At 54.1% G+C, this 15247-nt stretch overlaps 3 protein-coding genes across 6 annotated transcripts in view; 1 reads left to right on the top strand and 2 right to left on the bottom strand.

Annotated features, from left to right (window-relative positions):
- The first annotated feature begins 2174 nt into the window (after window positions 1-2174).
- On the top strand, window positions 2175-3290 carry BGLAP (bone gamma-carboxyglutamate protein). Its single transcript, XM_049804999.1, has 4 exons — window positions 2175-2325; window positions 2630-2674; window positions 2760-2826; window positions 3022-3290. The coding sequence occupies exons 1-4, from the start codon at window positions 2265-2267 to the stop codon at window positions 3149-3151; spliced, it is 303 nt and encodes a 100-aa protein (XP_049660956.1). The 5' UTR covers window positions 2175-2264; the 3' UTR covers window positions 3152-3290.
- Window positions 3291-3366: 76 nt separating this feature from the next.
- Window positions 3367-9297, bottom strand: PAQR6 (progestin and adipoQ receptor family member 6). 4 transcript variants are annotated; one of them, XM_049804990.1, is made up of 9 exons: window positions 8115-9297; window positions 7463-8013; window positions 6708-7057; window positions 6352-6479; window positions 5851-6056; window positions 5615-5741; window positions 5306-5402; window positions 5057-5201; window positions 3367-4935 (listed from the first exon to the last, which is right to left on the bottom strand). In XM_049804990.1, the coding sequence occupies exons 3-9, from the start codon at window positions 6756-6758 to the stop codon at window positions 4568-4570; spliced, it is 1122 nt and encodes a 373-aa protein (XP_049660947.1). In that variant the 5' UTR covers window positions 6759-7057; window positions 7463-8013; window positions 8115-9297; the 3' UTR covers window positions 3367-4567. The 4 variants fall into 4 exon arrangements, with proteins under 4 accessions (XP_049660947.1, XP_049660949.1, XP_049660948.1 ...); XM_049804992.1 differs by lacking the exon at window positions 7463-8013 and having other exon boundaries at window positions 6708-6816; XM_049804991.1 differs by lacking the exon at window positions 8115-9297 and having other exon boundaries at window positions 7463-8082.
- A 676-nt stretch (window positions 9298-9973) lies between these two features.
- Window positions 9974-15247, bottom strand: part of SMG5 (SMG5 nonsense mediated mRNA decay factor) — a 33845-nt gene continuing 28571 nt past the window's right edge. Inside the window, exon 22 of the mRNA XM_049805413.1 lies at window positions 9974-14930. Within this exon, the coding sequence (XP_049661370.1) occupies window positions 14847-14930 (84 nt within the window). The 3' untranslated portion in view covers window positions 9974-14846. The remainder of the gene's footprint in view (window positions 14931-15247) is intronic.

Below are 15247 nucleotides of genomic sequence, written 5' to 3' on the forward strand. Positions count from 1 at the left end.
GAGGAGAATCCTATAGGTCTGATAGCCAGAGCATGTCTGTACACTCACACGCTTTTTTAGCGCTGTGACAGGCATGACTCTAGCTGACTAAAGCCAAATTTGTGACCTTGCAGGTATTTCAGATGTGCATTAGAGAAAAATAGGTGCCTTATGCACAGAGGCTGTGCTGTGCACAGGAATGAGGAGCCAGCAAGCTGTAGCACACAAAGCCTGCAGTCGGGTAAATGCTACCATGGCATTTTGTACAGCTGGAGCATAAATAGCCACGTCAGACTCTTGCCACATTTTTGCAGTGTTCGTTTTCAGTATCCGTGTGTTTAAACAATTGTTCACCTGTGACCCATCAGAACAGACATGTCAGCAGCTGCTTTATCACAGCAAGTTCCTTGTTGCCATTTATTCTTTTTTTCCAGTTATTTTCCAACCCTGCTCCCCTCCCAGCCAATACGCACTGAGGGCGCTTCTCTGAGGACTGCAGTGTGAAGGATCCGGGGAGGTGCCGTTGTGTGTGTGGAGATGAGCAGAGGTTAGAATGGCCCTGCCTCAACTTTGTGGGCTCATGGCAAAGGGATTTAATGTTTTCCTGTGAAACCTCCATGTTGACTCCTGGAACCAAACTGGGTTTGGTTTTACCCATCTGGAGTTGTTTATTACCATCTCATCAGAAGTTTGCTAGCCAGGGAAGCAGGGACTCACTGGAGTCTGCCTGGTGGGGCATTATTGAAGCCCTGCAAGCGAGGTGTATCTTCAAAATGGAGAAAAAGTCCTTCCTCTGGGCTGGGCAGATAACGAGGAGAGTCTTACTGAGCCTGGCACAGACTGATAGTGAGTCTAATTCCAACAGACACCAGATCTGCCAAGGGCAGCAGGTTCTCTGGTCACCTGTTGTTCCTCCTCACCTGTTGTGCAATTTGGCTGTTAGTGCCTGCCATCCCAAGGAGAGGCTGTGCCCTGCGTGGTGGGGAAGTAATACAAACTCTGAGAACAACAGTGGCGATTTCCACCAAGCGCAAGCCTCTGTTTTCAATTAGAGGCAGCCAGAGACTGTGACTGACTGACTTAGGCATATTTTCCTTCTGTCGTAAACAAGACTTCCCTTGCTGCATTATAATCTAAATAAATTGGAGCTGTTGTTCCCCCAGTCTTGGCTCCTGCTGCATGCGCTTGGCCTGCATACTCTATAGTTTATGGGTTTGTTTGACAAAGGCTCTGGCTTCAGCATTTCTCTCCTCCACCGCCCCAAAGGCTCTGGTTCCGCTTTTCAAGACAGGGCTGGGATTTATAGGATCTGAAAGTCTGGAAAGTGGTCAGGATCCCAAAGAGGAATGTCACCCCAGGTGGCCCTGGGGGCTCCCACTGCTCGGAGCCCTCCTGGAGTTAAATAGGAGCAAACTCCAGAGGTGGGTGAACACCCTGAGCGCTGCTGGGGTCTTCTGGCGAGTAGGAAGTAAAAGGATGTATGAACAAGAGATGTCCAGCTGCTCCTCTCCCCTTCACCTCTGCTCGGTGCCTGAACCACAGCAGTAGCACACTTTATGTTCTCTCAAAGTCCTGTTTTGGGGTTTTAAGAGGTGCTGGACTTCTTTCCGAGGTCCTCTTTCTGGGAGCAGGCACTGCCTGGGGCCCCAGCCCTGGCATACAGCATCTGCCCATCGGATGTGGCATGGGAGACCTGCATGGAGACAAGGGTGCCTGCTCACCCTCTCCTCCTGGGTCACAGCAGTCAGCCCCAGCAAGGGGCTGTGACAGTGATGCCACAGAAGGAGCATGTGCTGGTCCCCAAGGCAAAAACTGGCCAACAAGTCCCCGGTGGCCCTGCACGGAAAGGAAAACCCCACAGGTTTTGGCAGGAAACTCCTAGTGTGGCAGCAACCCTGCTGGGATCCAGCAGTGGGAACTGGGACAGACCAGTCAGTGACTGGGGAGTGCAGTGAGGGGTCCCACCAGTGCCCCATCTCCCATCCCAGTTAGGGACGGGTGGGGACTGAGTGCTGCCAGGCCGGCAGGGCTAGGGCCCACCAGCGAATCTCCACTGGCCTGGGGCCACATTTCCCTCCCTGTGGGTTCTGGCCAGTCACGGGGGAACTGAGTTCACCCCAAACCACAATTGCCGCCTGTCCTGGCGGCTCCCGGCCCCGGCGGATGTGCTGGAAATAACCCTGGCAGGGCTGCGGGGCCCCTCCTTGGCGGCGGTCGCAGCATCCTATAAAGTCTCTCGGGGACCAGGGGCTGCACTGAGCACAGCACCCGTGCAGAGAGGCACCATGAAGCCCCTCATCTTGCTCACCCTCCTGGCCCTTCTCACCCTTGGCCTCTGCCGCAGAGGTACGATGGTAGTCCGGGACGGGACGGGGCGATGGGGGCTGGGGCTGGGGCGGGGAGGATGCCGTAGGAAAGGCTCTGCTGTGAGCTGGAGGGAGCAAAGGGGCTTGGAGAGAGGTTTGCTGAGCCTTGGGGTGGAGGGAGCAGGGGGACAGGGATGGGGACACCCTTTGGCAGGGGTCTGGGTGAAGGGTCGGGGGGGGAGTTGGGATGAGAACCCCAAAAGGAGGAGCAGGCTGAGGGCACAGCCTGCACAGGGCCTTCCAGAGCCCATCAGCTGCCCTGACTGTGCCGTGCCATCCATCAGCTGCTGACCGCTCCCTCAGCGCAGATGACTCTCCCAGCTCTGAAGGTGAGTGTCTGTGGCTGGATTCGTCCCTGCTGCCCCAGGGATGGAGGCACCCAGCCCTCCCTGACCCCCTGCTATGTCCCCACAGCCTTCGTCTCCAGACGCGCCAGCGCCGAGGTGGTGCGGAGACACAAGAGGAATTACATCTATGACAGGTAGTGCTTGACCCCATTGTGCTGGGGACTGTGTCCCCCCACCCGGGTGACACTGGGGTGGGGGAGCACACATTCCTCATCCACCACATCATAAAATGAAATCCTGGTTTTGGGAGGGGCCCTGCTGGCTGCGCCCTGCCCCAGGAGCCTCCAGCCCCCACGGACCCTCCAACATCCCTCATCCATCCCCAGCAGCGTCTATGGTGCCGTGCGTGACCCACTGGAGGCCAAGCGTGAGGTGTGTGAGTTCAACCCTAACTGCGATGAGCTGGCTGACCACATTGGCTTCCAGGAAGCATACCGGCGCTTCTACGGCCCCGTCTAGCCCCCACCACGTCCCCCCAGCCATGCTGTGGCCTTGCAGGTGCTGGGTCTGAGCTCAGAGCACCAACCTCCCTCGAGCAGCCCTCCTTTTACACCCCCTTCTGTTAACCATGAAAAGAAATAAATGCACAAATAGTGTAGCCAGCTTGTTCCTAGTCTGAGGGGATGGGTGTGAGACCACCGTGAAAGTGCCCCATGTCATCCCCACGAGGCTGAGGACCCCCAGGTTCTTCCTCCCTCTCCCAACACCCAAAGGCTCCAGGGCAGAGCAGTGTCCATCACCACCCGGTGTCTGTCCCTGGCAATGATGAGCTCAGCACTTGCACCATTATTCCAGTTTAATTTAAAGCTGCTTGTCTCAAGCATGGGGTTATTAGGGGGCAGTGGGGCTGCTCGATGTGCCCCAGAGCCCTGCACCCTTCCCAGTGGCAGGATTTCCTTAGCAAACCACCATTTCACTAAGGCCGGGTTTGGCAGGGGAAGTGGGGGAGATTGGGACCCTCGTTCCATGCATGGTGCTCTACCCGGCCACATTCCTTCCTACATATCCAGCATGCATGTGCGTGTGCTTCATGCTGGGGGGGGCCTGCTGGGGTCTGTGTCTCCTATCCCCCTGAATCACCTGCAAAGTTGCTGCTGGGTTCCCCACACAGGGCAACATACCTCCCCTGCCCCAAATTCATCTCCTGTATGGCCCTGGCCATGGCTCCTGGGGTCCCATGGCACAGGACCCCTGCCCCAAGCTACCTGGCTCAGCCAGGGCACTGGGGCCAACTCCATGCCAGGCACTGACGCCTGCTCCCACAAAACATAGCCTTTGCCAGTCCTCTGCCCCCTCACCTCAAGCCTAAATCCCTCAGTTCTGCCTCCAGCCCCAGACCCCTCAGCCTTTGCCTGCGCCCAGGGATCCAGTGCCTGACACTGAGCAATGGCTGGGCTGCAGAGAGGCCATGCATGCTGCAGCAAGGACATGCACACTGTGTTGGAGCTGTGCACATCACATCAGGGCCACTGGTACTGCAGCTCACCCCTGCTGGGCTGTGACAATCCTGGCTACACATGTGCATGCGTGCACACACACACATACACACGGTTCCCCAGGGATACTGCACTGAACCTTCTGGGAAACGGGCCAGTGCGGTAGTCCATAGATTTGGGGGTCCCACACCCTGGGGCTGAGGCAGGGTGCCTCCATGCAGGCCGCTACATAGGTTAGGTGCAGCGTAAGTGTGCTACAGTGCCCTCCCTGCAGTGATGAGTACGATTAGCCATATTTAAAAGGTGGGGAAACTGAGGCATGGGGACGGGGTGGGTGGGCGGCTTGGCTGCCTACAGAGGGACCAGGGTGAGGGGGACACACACTTCATCTTATGACACCCTAAGATATCCAACAGCGAGCCCCAGGTGTCTGAGCCCCTCACCATATTCTCCCCACACTTGGGGGTGGGGGGGAGTTCTGGGGGGTGCCAGGACGACTGGGTCCCCACAGACCCTTGCAGCCCAGCCGCTCACCCCACAGCATCATGTGGCGCCCAGCCTCAGTGGGGACGCTTGGGGGACTGACAAAGCTGCCAGGCGCCCGGGGCAAGGCAGCGGTGAAGGCGCCGATGATGGCAACATTGCCCAAAAAGGCCAGTCCGGCAGTGCCAAAGGTGCCGGGGAGGCCGGGGGCAGGCAGGCGGTCCTGCAGCCAGGCCTGACGTGAGCACACGTCACAGAGGATGGCCTCCAGCTGGAAGTGGGTGCCCAGCACAGCGCAGATGTGGAAGAGCTGGTGGCTGTGTCCTACCGGAGTGAGAGGCCAATGTCACCCCTGGGTGCTGGGACTCCTTGCCCAGCTCCTGCTGCAAGGGGTTCTTTGGAGGCAGGGGGGACTGGAGCTGTGGTACTGGGGGCTGCTGCTCACCAATGTAGTCGAAGCGGCCGGGCGCCAGGCGCTCAGGCAGGTGGGATGCGAAGAGGAAGCCAGTGAGCAGTGCAAAGAGGAGGTGGTAGCAGTACCCGGCCATAGCCTCATTCCAGGTGCAGTTACTCCAGAAGCAGAAGAGAAGCTGTGGATAGACGGGTGAGGAACAGGCTGGGACCACCTCTGGAAGCACCCTGTGACCCCTGTGGTGGTGGCACCTGACTCCTGCCCCGGGACACCCTGACTCACCCGGCAGAAAAGCGGGATGTTGTCGTAGAGGAACGGGTACACGAAAGCCGCCGTCCGCAGCACCTTGCTCAGCCGGGGATGCTCCAGCTCAGGGAAGCTGTGAAGGGCAAACGGGGAAGGGGGTGCAGTGACCCCTGTCAGCCCCCACAGGGAGGAACCTGCAAGCACCTTGGCTTTGGGCCAGACCCACTGCCTGAGCAGGGGGACCCTCCCCAGGGACACTCTGCAGGACCCCAACGCTGAGAAGGAGGAAACCTCCACCCCCAGTTCCATCCAGCTGCAGCGCTGGCGCTTTTACCCAAAACATACCGGGAGTAGCAAGAGAGGCCGGTGCAGACAAAGGAGTTAAAAGCAGCCACGGGGACAAAGTAATGGTGCAAAATGCCACTAACCCAGTGGTCTGGCATTGTGTAGGCACCATAGGCAAATGCACAGCCTGCAAGAGAAATGCAGCATCATGGGGCCAGCGGCTCCCTGTCCATGCCTGCGCCCCATGCCTGCCCCCATCCCTATCCCTGTGCCAGTCCCTCTCTGCAGTGGCTCACCCAGGCTGTAGAGGCTGAGGGCTCCATAGTCGCAGAAGTAGCAGATATGGCGGGCGCGCGCCGACATGGAGCTGAAGGTGTGGGCGCAGCTGGAGGCAAAGGGGTAGAGGCAGACAAGCAGCAGGTAGATGAGCAAGGGCCAGTGGTAGGGTTCCTGGCAGAAGTCTAGGGAGGATGAGAGCACCAGGAAGCGCCACACAAAATACCTGCGGGCACAGCATATATTGAGGTGAGATCCATCCCTGTCCCTATCCCCATCCCTGTCTCTGTCCCCACCCCCAGCCCCATCTCCATCCTTTCTTTGTCCCCATCTCCATCCCCCCCTCACCCCCACGCTTGTCCCCATCCTTGTCCCCATTCCCATCTCCATCCTTTCATCATTCCCATCCTTGTCCCTGACTCCATACCCAGGTCCATCCCGATTCCTGTCTCTATCCTGTACCCTGTGCCCAATGCCATTCCTATTCACATCCTCATCTCTGTCCCTGTCCCCATCCCCACCAGGTCGGTAGGAAGTGTGTCCAGATGTTGACTGTCTCGTTAGTCATCTGGAAGGAGCTGAGGACGCAGTCAAGGGCTGAGCTCTTGGGGTGCCGGTACCCTGACATGATCCCATCCTCCCAGAAGATCTGCAGGGACAGTGGGGCTGATCAGAGGACACACCAGGGGGAGTGGGGCAGCCCCAAAGAGCTGCTCTGGCCTCGTGGTGGGTGGGGAAACTGAGGCAGGATGGGCTGGCAGTCTCTCACCAGCTGGAGCAAGGTTGGGTGGGTTTCCAGGTGATTTTCCACCTTGGATGAGGGAACTGGGGGGAAAAGCCTGGGGGCAGAGGTCCACCATCACCCAGCCACACGTACCCGAGGCACCTGATGGATCCTGAAGATCTGCGGCAGCTTTATCGTCAGCATGGCGGGGCTGAGGTGCTCAGAGCTAGAGGCGTCGGGGTGCTGGGCCACAGCCCATGTCCTGCGGAGATGGGACAGAGTCCACCGGGTGACAGGAACGGGGCTGCAGGAGCCAAGACAGCAACCTCCAGGTGGGCTCTCAGCTTGGGTCAGTGGCTTTTTCCAGGGATGCGATCAGCAAAGCCTGCTTCCTGTTTGACTCTTCCAGAGAACCATGGCGGGGGTGTGGGTGGGGTGTCTGAGCAGGATCAGGCCCCCCCAGGCCCAGGATGTGGTGAGCACGATGGGACCATGGGTGGGGGCTGCAGCAAAAAGCCAGATCCTGCCCTCATTCCCTACCCCACTGCATCCTCCCTCCCTGGGGAGGCTCCTGACCATGTTTACTTGCTCTGGGGATCTCCCTGGTAGACGCAGGCTTAGGACCTGGCCACCATGGAGGGGGCAAAGCCCCATGGATGCCCTGCAGCCCCCCCGAGCCCTGGCCCATCCCAAGAGGTTGTGTTACGCAGGGGCCAGGATGAAGCAGGACACCGAACTCAGCGGCTGGGGAAGGGTTTCTCCAGTGGGGAAACTGAGGCACGGCACAGGGAAAGCAGCCCAGCAGCATGAGGGCAGTCCTGAGTGTTCCCACCCCCACCCCCACCCCCCATCCCAAAACTCACCCAGTGGTTTAGAAGGGGGTGGGGGAAGGAAAAAACCAAAACCACCTGAAAGCGTCCGGAGACACTTCCCACCACCCTGCATGGAGCAGGAGTGGAGCCGGTGAGGAGCACTGCTGGGGTGGTGGGTGGTGCTGTGCTGGGAGCCCCCTCCTTGCCACCACAGGCCAGGAGTCTCAGCCCCACCACTGTCGCTCACAGCCCTTCTTCCCGGCCGCATTCCTGGGCTGTGGAAATTTGCCAAAATGTCCCTCCCCGGCAGCTCCTGCTCATTGGTGGAAGGGGCAGTCAGGGCTTCTCTGTGGGGCCTCAACAGGAGCTTTGTGCTGGACACGCCGCCTGTCCTGCCATGGCCTTGCTGCCTGCTTTGGCCGAAATCCCCCTAATTCCCCCCCCTCCGATGTAAGATCCCTCACCATGCATGGGGGGGGGGGGGGGGGGGTTGCCCCCAGTGTGCTGCTGGATGGGCACATGTGCCTCCATCGGTGGAGGAACTATTGGAAAGTGGCTCCAGGCATCAGACTTTAAATGCCAACAAGCTCTTCAGCTGGGAGAGCTGGGACGGGTGGTGGAGCCGAGTGCCAGGTCCATGCAGGAACCTACAGCAAAAACCCACCAGGTTACACCGCAGGGTCCCAAAAGCGCGATGAAAAGAAGTGCAAAAAGCAAAAGCACGTTTGGAAAAGCATCCCCTACTGACCTGATGGCGTCCTGCCGGCACAAGGAAGGCTGGAGGTGGCTCAGGCTCAGTCCGTGGGAGCAAAAGCCAGCAGAGGCGTCCACACCGCAGTCAGATGGAGCCACTGTTCAGGAGGTGGAGGGTTGAACTGTGAGCCGGATCGACGCTTTCAAAGCCCGCATCTTTGGGGATTTATTTACCCCCAGAGGGCTTATGTTCCTGGCTCAGCCGTGGGTGCTGGGCACAGCGTGGAGAGCCACAGCTCCCCAGGACGAAGAGCTCAAATCCACCATGCTCGGTATGAAGAGCCACAGGCGCAAGGCTGATCTGCATACAGGGCTCTGGTGCACTGGCAGCCCTGGCCAAGGGGAAGGCGTGTTTCTCCGGCCAGCGTTGCCAGGAGGTCAGTGGGAGGGTTTGGGGTCTTGCTGCCTGCCTGCAAAGGGGCCTGCTCTATCTATGCAGGGATGCAGGCCCTGGTGCTGAAAAGCCCCTCCAAAATAACCTGCGTGAAGCACAGCAGACCCTGGGTGAGGACCTATTCGGCGCAGGGAAATGCCATCTCTGTGTGGGGAGAATTGGGAAGCAAAGGTGCAGAGAGAGTGGGGAATGGCTGCTGAGCAGGGCTGGAAAGAGGGAGGCTCCTGCAGCTTTCCGAGGACTCGGCACCCAAATGAGCAGGAGGACCAGGAGTCCAAGCTCTTGATCAGAGTTACAATTTTGCAGGAGCAAACTCTTCTGTTCATTTCCAGTGTGAGGGGTGTGGGCCAGACCCCCACGGATGGGGGGCACTCCTTGCAGCAACAGGCTGCCTATGCCAACTTGAAAACAGAGACACAGAGCGTTTAACAGGGCAGGTAACACATCCACAGCCCCCACCAAGGCCATTAATGCTGGGCAGCATCTTGGCACAGACCTTGCAAGCTAGAAGAAGCCTTTCTAGCCCCTTTGGAGGGGACAGAGCTGGCAGTAACAGGTCCCTTTTGTGCCACCGCAGGCAGTGGCGTTGGGACACAGGGCACGTCTCACCCCGCAGGAAGAAGTCGCCCATGGCTTATTCTCCCACTAAAGACTGAAAGCCGGATTTGCCTTTTCACAACCTCCCTCTCCGACCTTCCCACTGCTGGCAGCCTCCAAAGAACTGGAGCCTAAGAGTAAATTATATTGGTGCCTGGCTCAATGCTTTCCACTAGCAGAGCAAATAAAGGAGCTTTGGTGTGAATGAATACAGGGAATGGAAGATTCCCCCCCCCCCCCCGCCCAAACATACACTCCCAGCTTCCCTAGTCACCAGTGCCTGGCATGGACCCTCATTGAGCCTGACTTCAAGCATGCTGCCCAGCTCTGCACCTGAAACCAAGCCTCTTAAAGGCATCTCGAATTAACACTTAAAAGTCACACATTTTAAAAAATGTATACTTTCCACCCCCCACCCCCCTTTTAAAACCAAGCTGAGAAGGCACCCAATAAAGCACTGCAGTTATTTTTGCTGATTGTGCTGTTGCTGGGGTTGGGGATGCTCCTGTGGGCAGCAACATGCAGAGTCCTGGCAAGAGGATAAACTCATCCTGAACCACAAAGGCAGTGAGCAAAGAGGAAAGGAACAAAGGAAATACTATTCCTACTATAGGGATAAGGAAGGGACCTACCTACATTTCATCCTATCAAATCAAAAGCAAACCAAGGTTATGACTTGCTTCACTTGAGACAAATAACATTCAGAGGATTTGGGAACGGCAAATCTTTTTTTTCTGAAAAGTAGAAAGTTTGGTCAGCAAAGCTCACATTTGAAAGTGGATTCTTATATAAAAAATGTACCCATCTCTGGGACTGCGTAGGAAAAACACGGGTTGGGCTGGGAATCACCACAAAACAAGAGGTACAAACATCTCATATTTTATTAAGCTAGTCAATGTGTTCAGATCACAGTCAAGACACATGCCGTGAAAGCCCCCAAGCTCCTCCTTGTCCCAGCTGGGGTCCAACAGCCATCCCATCGGTCCCCCAGTGAGAGCTATCTAAGCACAAATCCACAGGCTGGGCTTTTTTGTGCTAGAAAAGGAGGACTGAGGGAGAGATGATTGTCCCTCGCCTCAAACCAAGCAACAGCCCTCTCCCTGCCAGCAGACAGACAGGATGAGTGACACAGGGATCCTGTGCCAACCCTCCTGCCCTTCTCCATTCTTGCAGCCACCCCATTTTCCCCACCCTGTTTTCTGCCCCAGACAGACTGGCTAGCTCTGCTGGATGACAAGATAAAAAAAAATAAAATCTAAGATGCAAGCAAAGATCCAAGGCATTGCAGGTGGCATCAAGCTGAGCAAGGATGGGAGCAGAGGAAGAGTCGCTTGGCACAGCCCATGAAACCACTGAACAGAAGTCCAACAAGCACCAGTGACTGTGTCCACCAACCATGGCATGGGGACAGCCCCTGGCCCCTGTGCTGCCTCCATGGGAAACCCAGCGAGCTTCAACCACCACAAACCTGTGCTCTCCCAGCTTGGGGTCACCCTATAAACTTCCAAGAGCTCAACATGGTGGTAACGAAAAGAAAATCAAAACCAAGAAACACACAAAAACACATTAAAAACAATGCTTTCAGCCCACAAGATTGTTTTTCTTTTTTCTCTCCTTCCCAGCACAGTGGGTGTTACGGGACTAGCTTGGATCTGGTCTTAGCAAGCCTTGAGTTGGTACCGAAATAGCACCATATGGATTAGCAGTGGACCAGAGCTAGCTTTCACAAAGCTCCATCACCGCATGACACTAGCTTGGCAAGTCAGTTTGTGGCTCACTCTCAGGCTGGCATGAATATGCTGTGGTGACCTCTCAGGAAACCCCAGCCACAGCACTCAGGAGCCATGGGCAGAGCAGCATGCCAGGATACATGGAGCCTCTGTACTGACCTTCCAAGTTTCCTTTACCCTGGAGAACTGCTTAGCATCAGCAAGCAACACAACAGGCCAGGGAAGTTGGCCTCCTGCTTTTGGCTTCTCGGTTGGGACTTGGAAGAGATGCACCAAATCCCATGTGGGGCAAACTGGCACAGGCCCCTGGACGTAGCAGATCTCTATCAATTTATACCCAGGGAGGGTATTCCAACTCATCATGAGTGCTGGGATTGGGGTTAAGAAGTATTTTCCTTTACCCCAGTCTTAAAGACATCAAGTTGAGCCTCCATTAGAAGGCAACACTTTCCAGAGGACACAGCTTGTCATCTTCCAAGGTCACTCTGCAGCTGTGCTGTTGTGGAGCTTTTAAGTCTCCCACTTTTTCAGCTTTGTGTATTTCTGACTGGGGATGTGCATCCAAAAAAAAATTCATTAGGTCCTCAACCGTAATTGCATGCTCTGGAGAGGAAGCAGGGTGGCACATGGATCTTTCAGGTGCCTTTTTTAAAAGGTTACTATCCCTCCCCACTCAGCCCAGAGGTACAGTGTACTGAAAGGTGCCACTGGGCAGTTAAGATTCCCCATTGAAGGGCTAGGGTGTTTTCCTCCTCTCCAGGTGTGCAAAACCTCAGGGTAATATTAAAACAACCCCGCAAGAGACCAGGGCAGTTACTAAAAGATGGTTATGAGGAAAGTAAGGCAACAGCCTTGCTGCCTTTTAGAAAGAAGCCCTCTGATTTCACCGTGTGGCCCCTAAGTGGGCTCACTGCAGCTCAGCAACAACATCTTGTTACAGAAATGTTAAGTTTATTTACTTTTGTTCTTAAACTGACCTCTGTGTTCAGCTCAAACAAATCACCAGTCTGATTCAGGACATGGATGGACTGTGTTAGCCCATCTTCTGTACTGGACTGTGACCCCTTGCTCCCATCCTGTTCAATGACAGCACCAACCTCGTTTACTGCCCTGACCCCATAGCACTTGACTCCCAGCTCTCATCCTGCACCACCAGCAGCCTGAGGAGCTGTATGAACCAAGACACTTGTGACTGGCGTGACAGGCATTCCCTTTTGGTTGCTGCTTTATTTGCATTGCTCTTTTCTCCCCTCAAGATCTAGCCACGGACAAGGGAATACCTGGCCCAGAGCAAAGCTAAGGAATGCCTCCAGCTCCTTGCTATTTTGATTTCAGCCAAGCAATGCTCTTTTTTTTTTACCAACCCCAAGTGCACGCTTTGCACTATGCAGCCAGAAGGGAATGACAATTAGGCCTCTCAGGACTGCAAACACAACCAGGCTTCAGCTCAAGACCCCCAGAAGAGAGTTGCAGACTACAGACCCTTCTGATGTGCTTTCCAGCAAGGCAGATGGTTTTCTTAAGCAGCAGCGGGGAAAGAAAAAAAAAAAAAAAAGAAAAAAAGAAAAAAAAGAAAAGTCCACCAGCTATCCATCCCACTGAGCCAGGCTTCCACCAAACAAGGAGTGTATCTCAATAATTGAGCAGCACTCTCCAAGTCAACTGAGGGCCAGAAGGGGAGCTGACTGCTCTCCACTTCACCACACTGCTCTGGCTCATACACCGAAGGACAAGTCCCACAAGGCGATTCTCTTTTCCCACCCCATCAAACAAAAATAATGAGCTAGACAAACAAATGGCTTCAAATAAAAACACTGGTAGCACTGGAGAAAAGAGTGACTGACAAGCTTCACAGCCCATCCTGGATCTCTAAGAACACCCAGGATGAGCTATAGTCTTTGACCTGCCGTTCTGCTTATGTTGTTTCCTTGGCTTAGCCTAGGAAAGCACCGCAAGTTTCAGGAGAAGCTGCAAAAGGAAAAACCTGTAGGGAAACCCTGCCACTCTACAGACTCCACCTGCCTTTCAGACCACAAGGTATGGACCTCGTACGGCCAGCTCCAGCTGTAACTTACAGCTTGGCATTTCTCTCTGCTGTGCTACAAGGCTGCATGCTGCAAAGGAACTGAAATTGGAATATAAATGAATCCTCTGGGACTTGTGCTGGTTTTTTTTAGTTTTTACCTGAAAACAAGGAACATCCTGCCACTCCAGTACAATGCATCATGCTAGGAAGTCTGCACAGATTGGAGTATGTTTTACTTGTCTTTCCATATTACACCCCTTTTGTAGCAGTTTCTGGCTGACCCATGTGAAAAAATGCGCAAACATAGAAGATAGTGGTTTTAACTTGCATAGCTGCTGTTAGTTCACGTGGATGGAGACATCTGTTTCTTGAGTACATTGACACAGAGGAACTACAAAGAGGCCGTTCAGGCTATCTCCCACTGCTCTGCTGTCCTGGGGGCAACCCGTTTCTTCATTTCCCAGCATCAGCATGTGACAGGATGTCAGACACAGGTTGCTTGAGATGCTGTCAGGGTGGAGGTCTGAAAGGTCCCTCACAGGTCACATGGGGAATTAGCTCTTCCAGCATCCGTCCAGGTAGCATCATCCTTTCTTTTTGGGATGCTAAAAGCACTGAACGGTTTATGAGCTCAGTCCTGGGCAATGGCGGTCACTGCACTGCCTTTGCCTGGAGGGATGTGAGGAGGGGGGTTACACTCAAGTTCTGCCACCCTCTCTAGCACGGCATAGCAGCAGCAGTGTGTCAGAACAACCAGAAAAAAGAGATAATGGCTTTGAGATCCTCCTTCCTCCTCCACACCTCACTGCAAGATTTAGAAGGGGAAGGGAAAGAAAAAAAAAAAAAAAGAAAAAAAGAGGCATTGGATCCTTCAGAGATGTCTGCTCCATCCCAGGGTCACAGCACTCAAGCCAAGTGGTTGAGCCTTATCAGCATTTAAATCCCACAGAGCTCTTCTCTCTCTTCCAGCAACTCTGCTGGATTCCATTCCTTTTCTCCAAGGTCTAATGCTGGAAGCAAAGAAGTAGGAGGGACTGGGGAAGGAGGAACAGAGTCCTTTTCACCTCTCAAGCAGCCCGGCTAACCTCTTGTTGCTCATGAAGCATGCAGCTTGTTAGGAGAGTAAGGATGTGCACCAAGCCCATCAGGGCACTTCAGACTGCTCTCTTCTCGCAGGCCAACATCCCTTTGCACTGAGCGCACTCCATGGGGGACAGGGAAAGGAAATAAATATGCTTGTTCAAAGAAAAAAAAATAATTATATTAAGAGCTTTCCCCCCCTTTTAAATAGCATAATTGTTTCCTTTTCTCTCTGATGTTGGAAGAGTATCCAGAACCGCAAGGGAACTCCACTTTTTCTTTTTTTTATTTCTATATTTTTTGTATATATAAAAACTAAGAATTAAAAGGGAAAAACCCTTGAAAAATAATTAATTCCAAGGAGGGGAATTAAAAAAAAAATAAAAATGAATAATATCTGCTTTCCTGTCACCAGATTGCCAAACAAGAGCTAAACACTCTTTGGATCTTCTTTCCCAAGCTAGGAGGACCCCATTTCTGCTGCGCTGGTTTGGTTTCATTTAAGTAAAGTCCACGCTTTAGAAGCTGCCTGCCCATTTCAGACGACCAAGCAAGCTTTGGGGAGGAATGAGGGGGGGAATGAATGACTGCCCGTCTCTCGCCCATCTCTGCCGACTGGGAGAAGGGCAGAGCTCTGCCTCGGCCGTGCCGAGGTGCCTCTCTCTTCTCAGAGCAGTTGGCGCCGTCGGAGATGTACAGCCGTCTGGTTGGGATACAGGTGGAGGGTGTCTGTGTGCGTGCCCAAATTGGATTTTATTTTTTGGTGGATATTTTTGTTATTGTTGCTGCTGCTGCTTCTTCGTGTCTAAGTGTCACCCGGATTTTTGTTTCCTTTGTTCAGACGCTGCACGTTCCAAGAGGGAGAGAGAAAGGTACACCAACCCGATGCCTTTCTGAACATCAGCCCATCTCTTTCCACTGCTTGTAGAACTCCAGAACATTTTTTATTTCTACACTGGCATTGGTGGCTGCCTGGATGGCAGACTGCAAGCAAGCAGAGACAAAACAGGTTATTTTTTAATTGCCCTGTCAAGAAGACTGCCCTTCACAACTTAGAGATTCTCAGACAGAGTCTGTCATAGCTAAAAGGCCCAATTCTCCTTCATGCTAAAGTTGCTCTGGCATGAGAGGCTTGCACAGACATGGAAATTACTTCTCCCACCTCCCCCAGCATACTTTGCACCACAAAAGCATGACAAATCAAGGGGCCTTCAAGGTAGCAGGAATCACAACTTCGGGAAATCCAAGACAGTTATTACCCAAGGCAGAAAACATTAAAAAAAAAAAAAATCTCTTGCCAA

The sequence above is a fragment of the Accipiter gentilis genome, chromosome 7 (assembly GCF_929443795.1).
Source record: "Accipiter gentilis chromosome 7, bAccGen1.1, whole genome shotgun sequence".
Classification (NCBI taxonomy): domain Eukaryota; kingdom Metazoa; phylum Chordata; class Aves; order Accipitriformes; family Accipitridae; genus Astur; species Astur gentilis.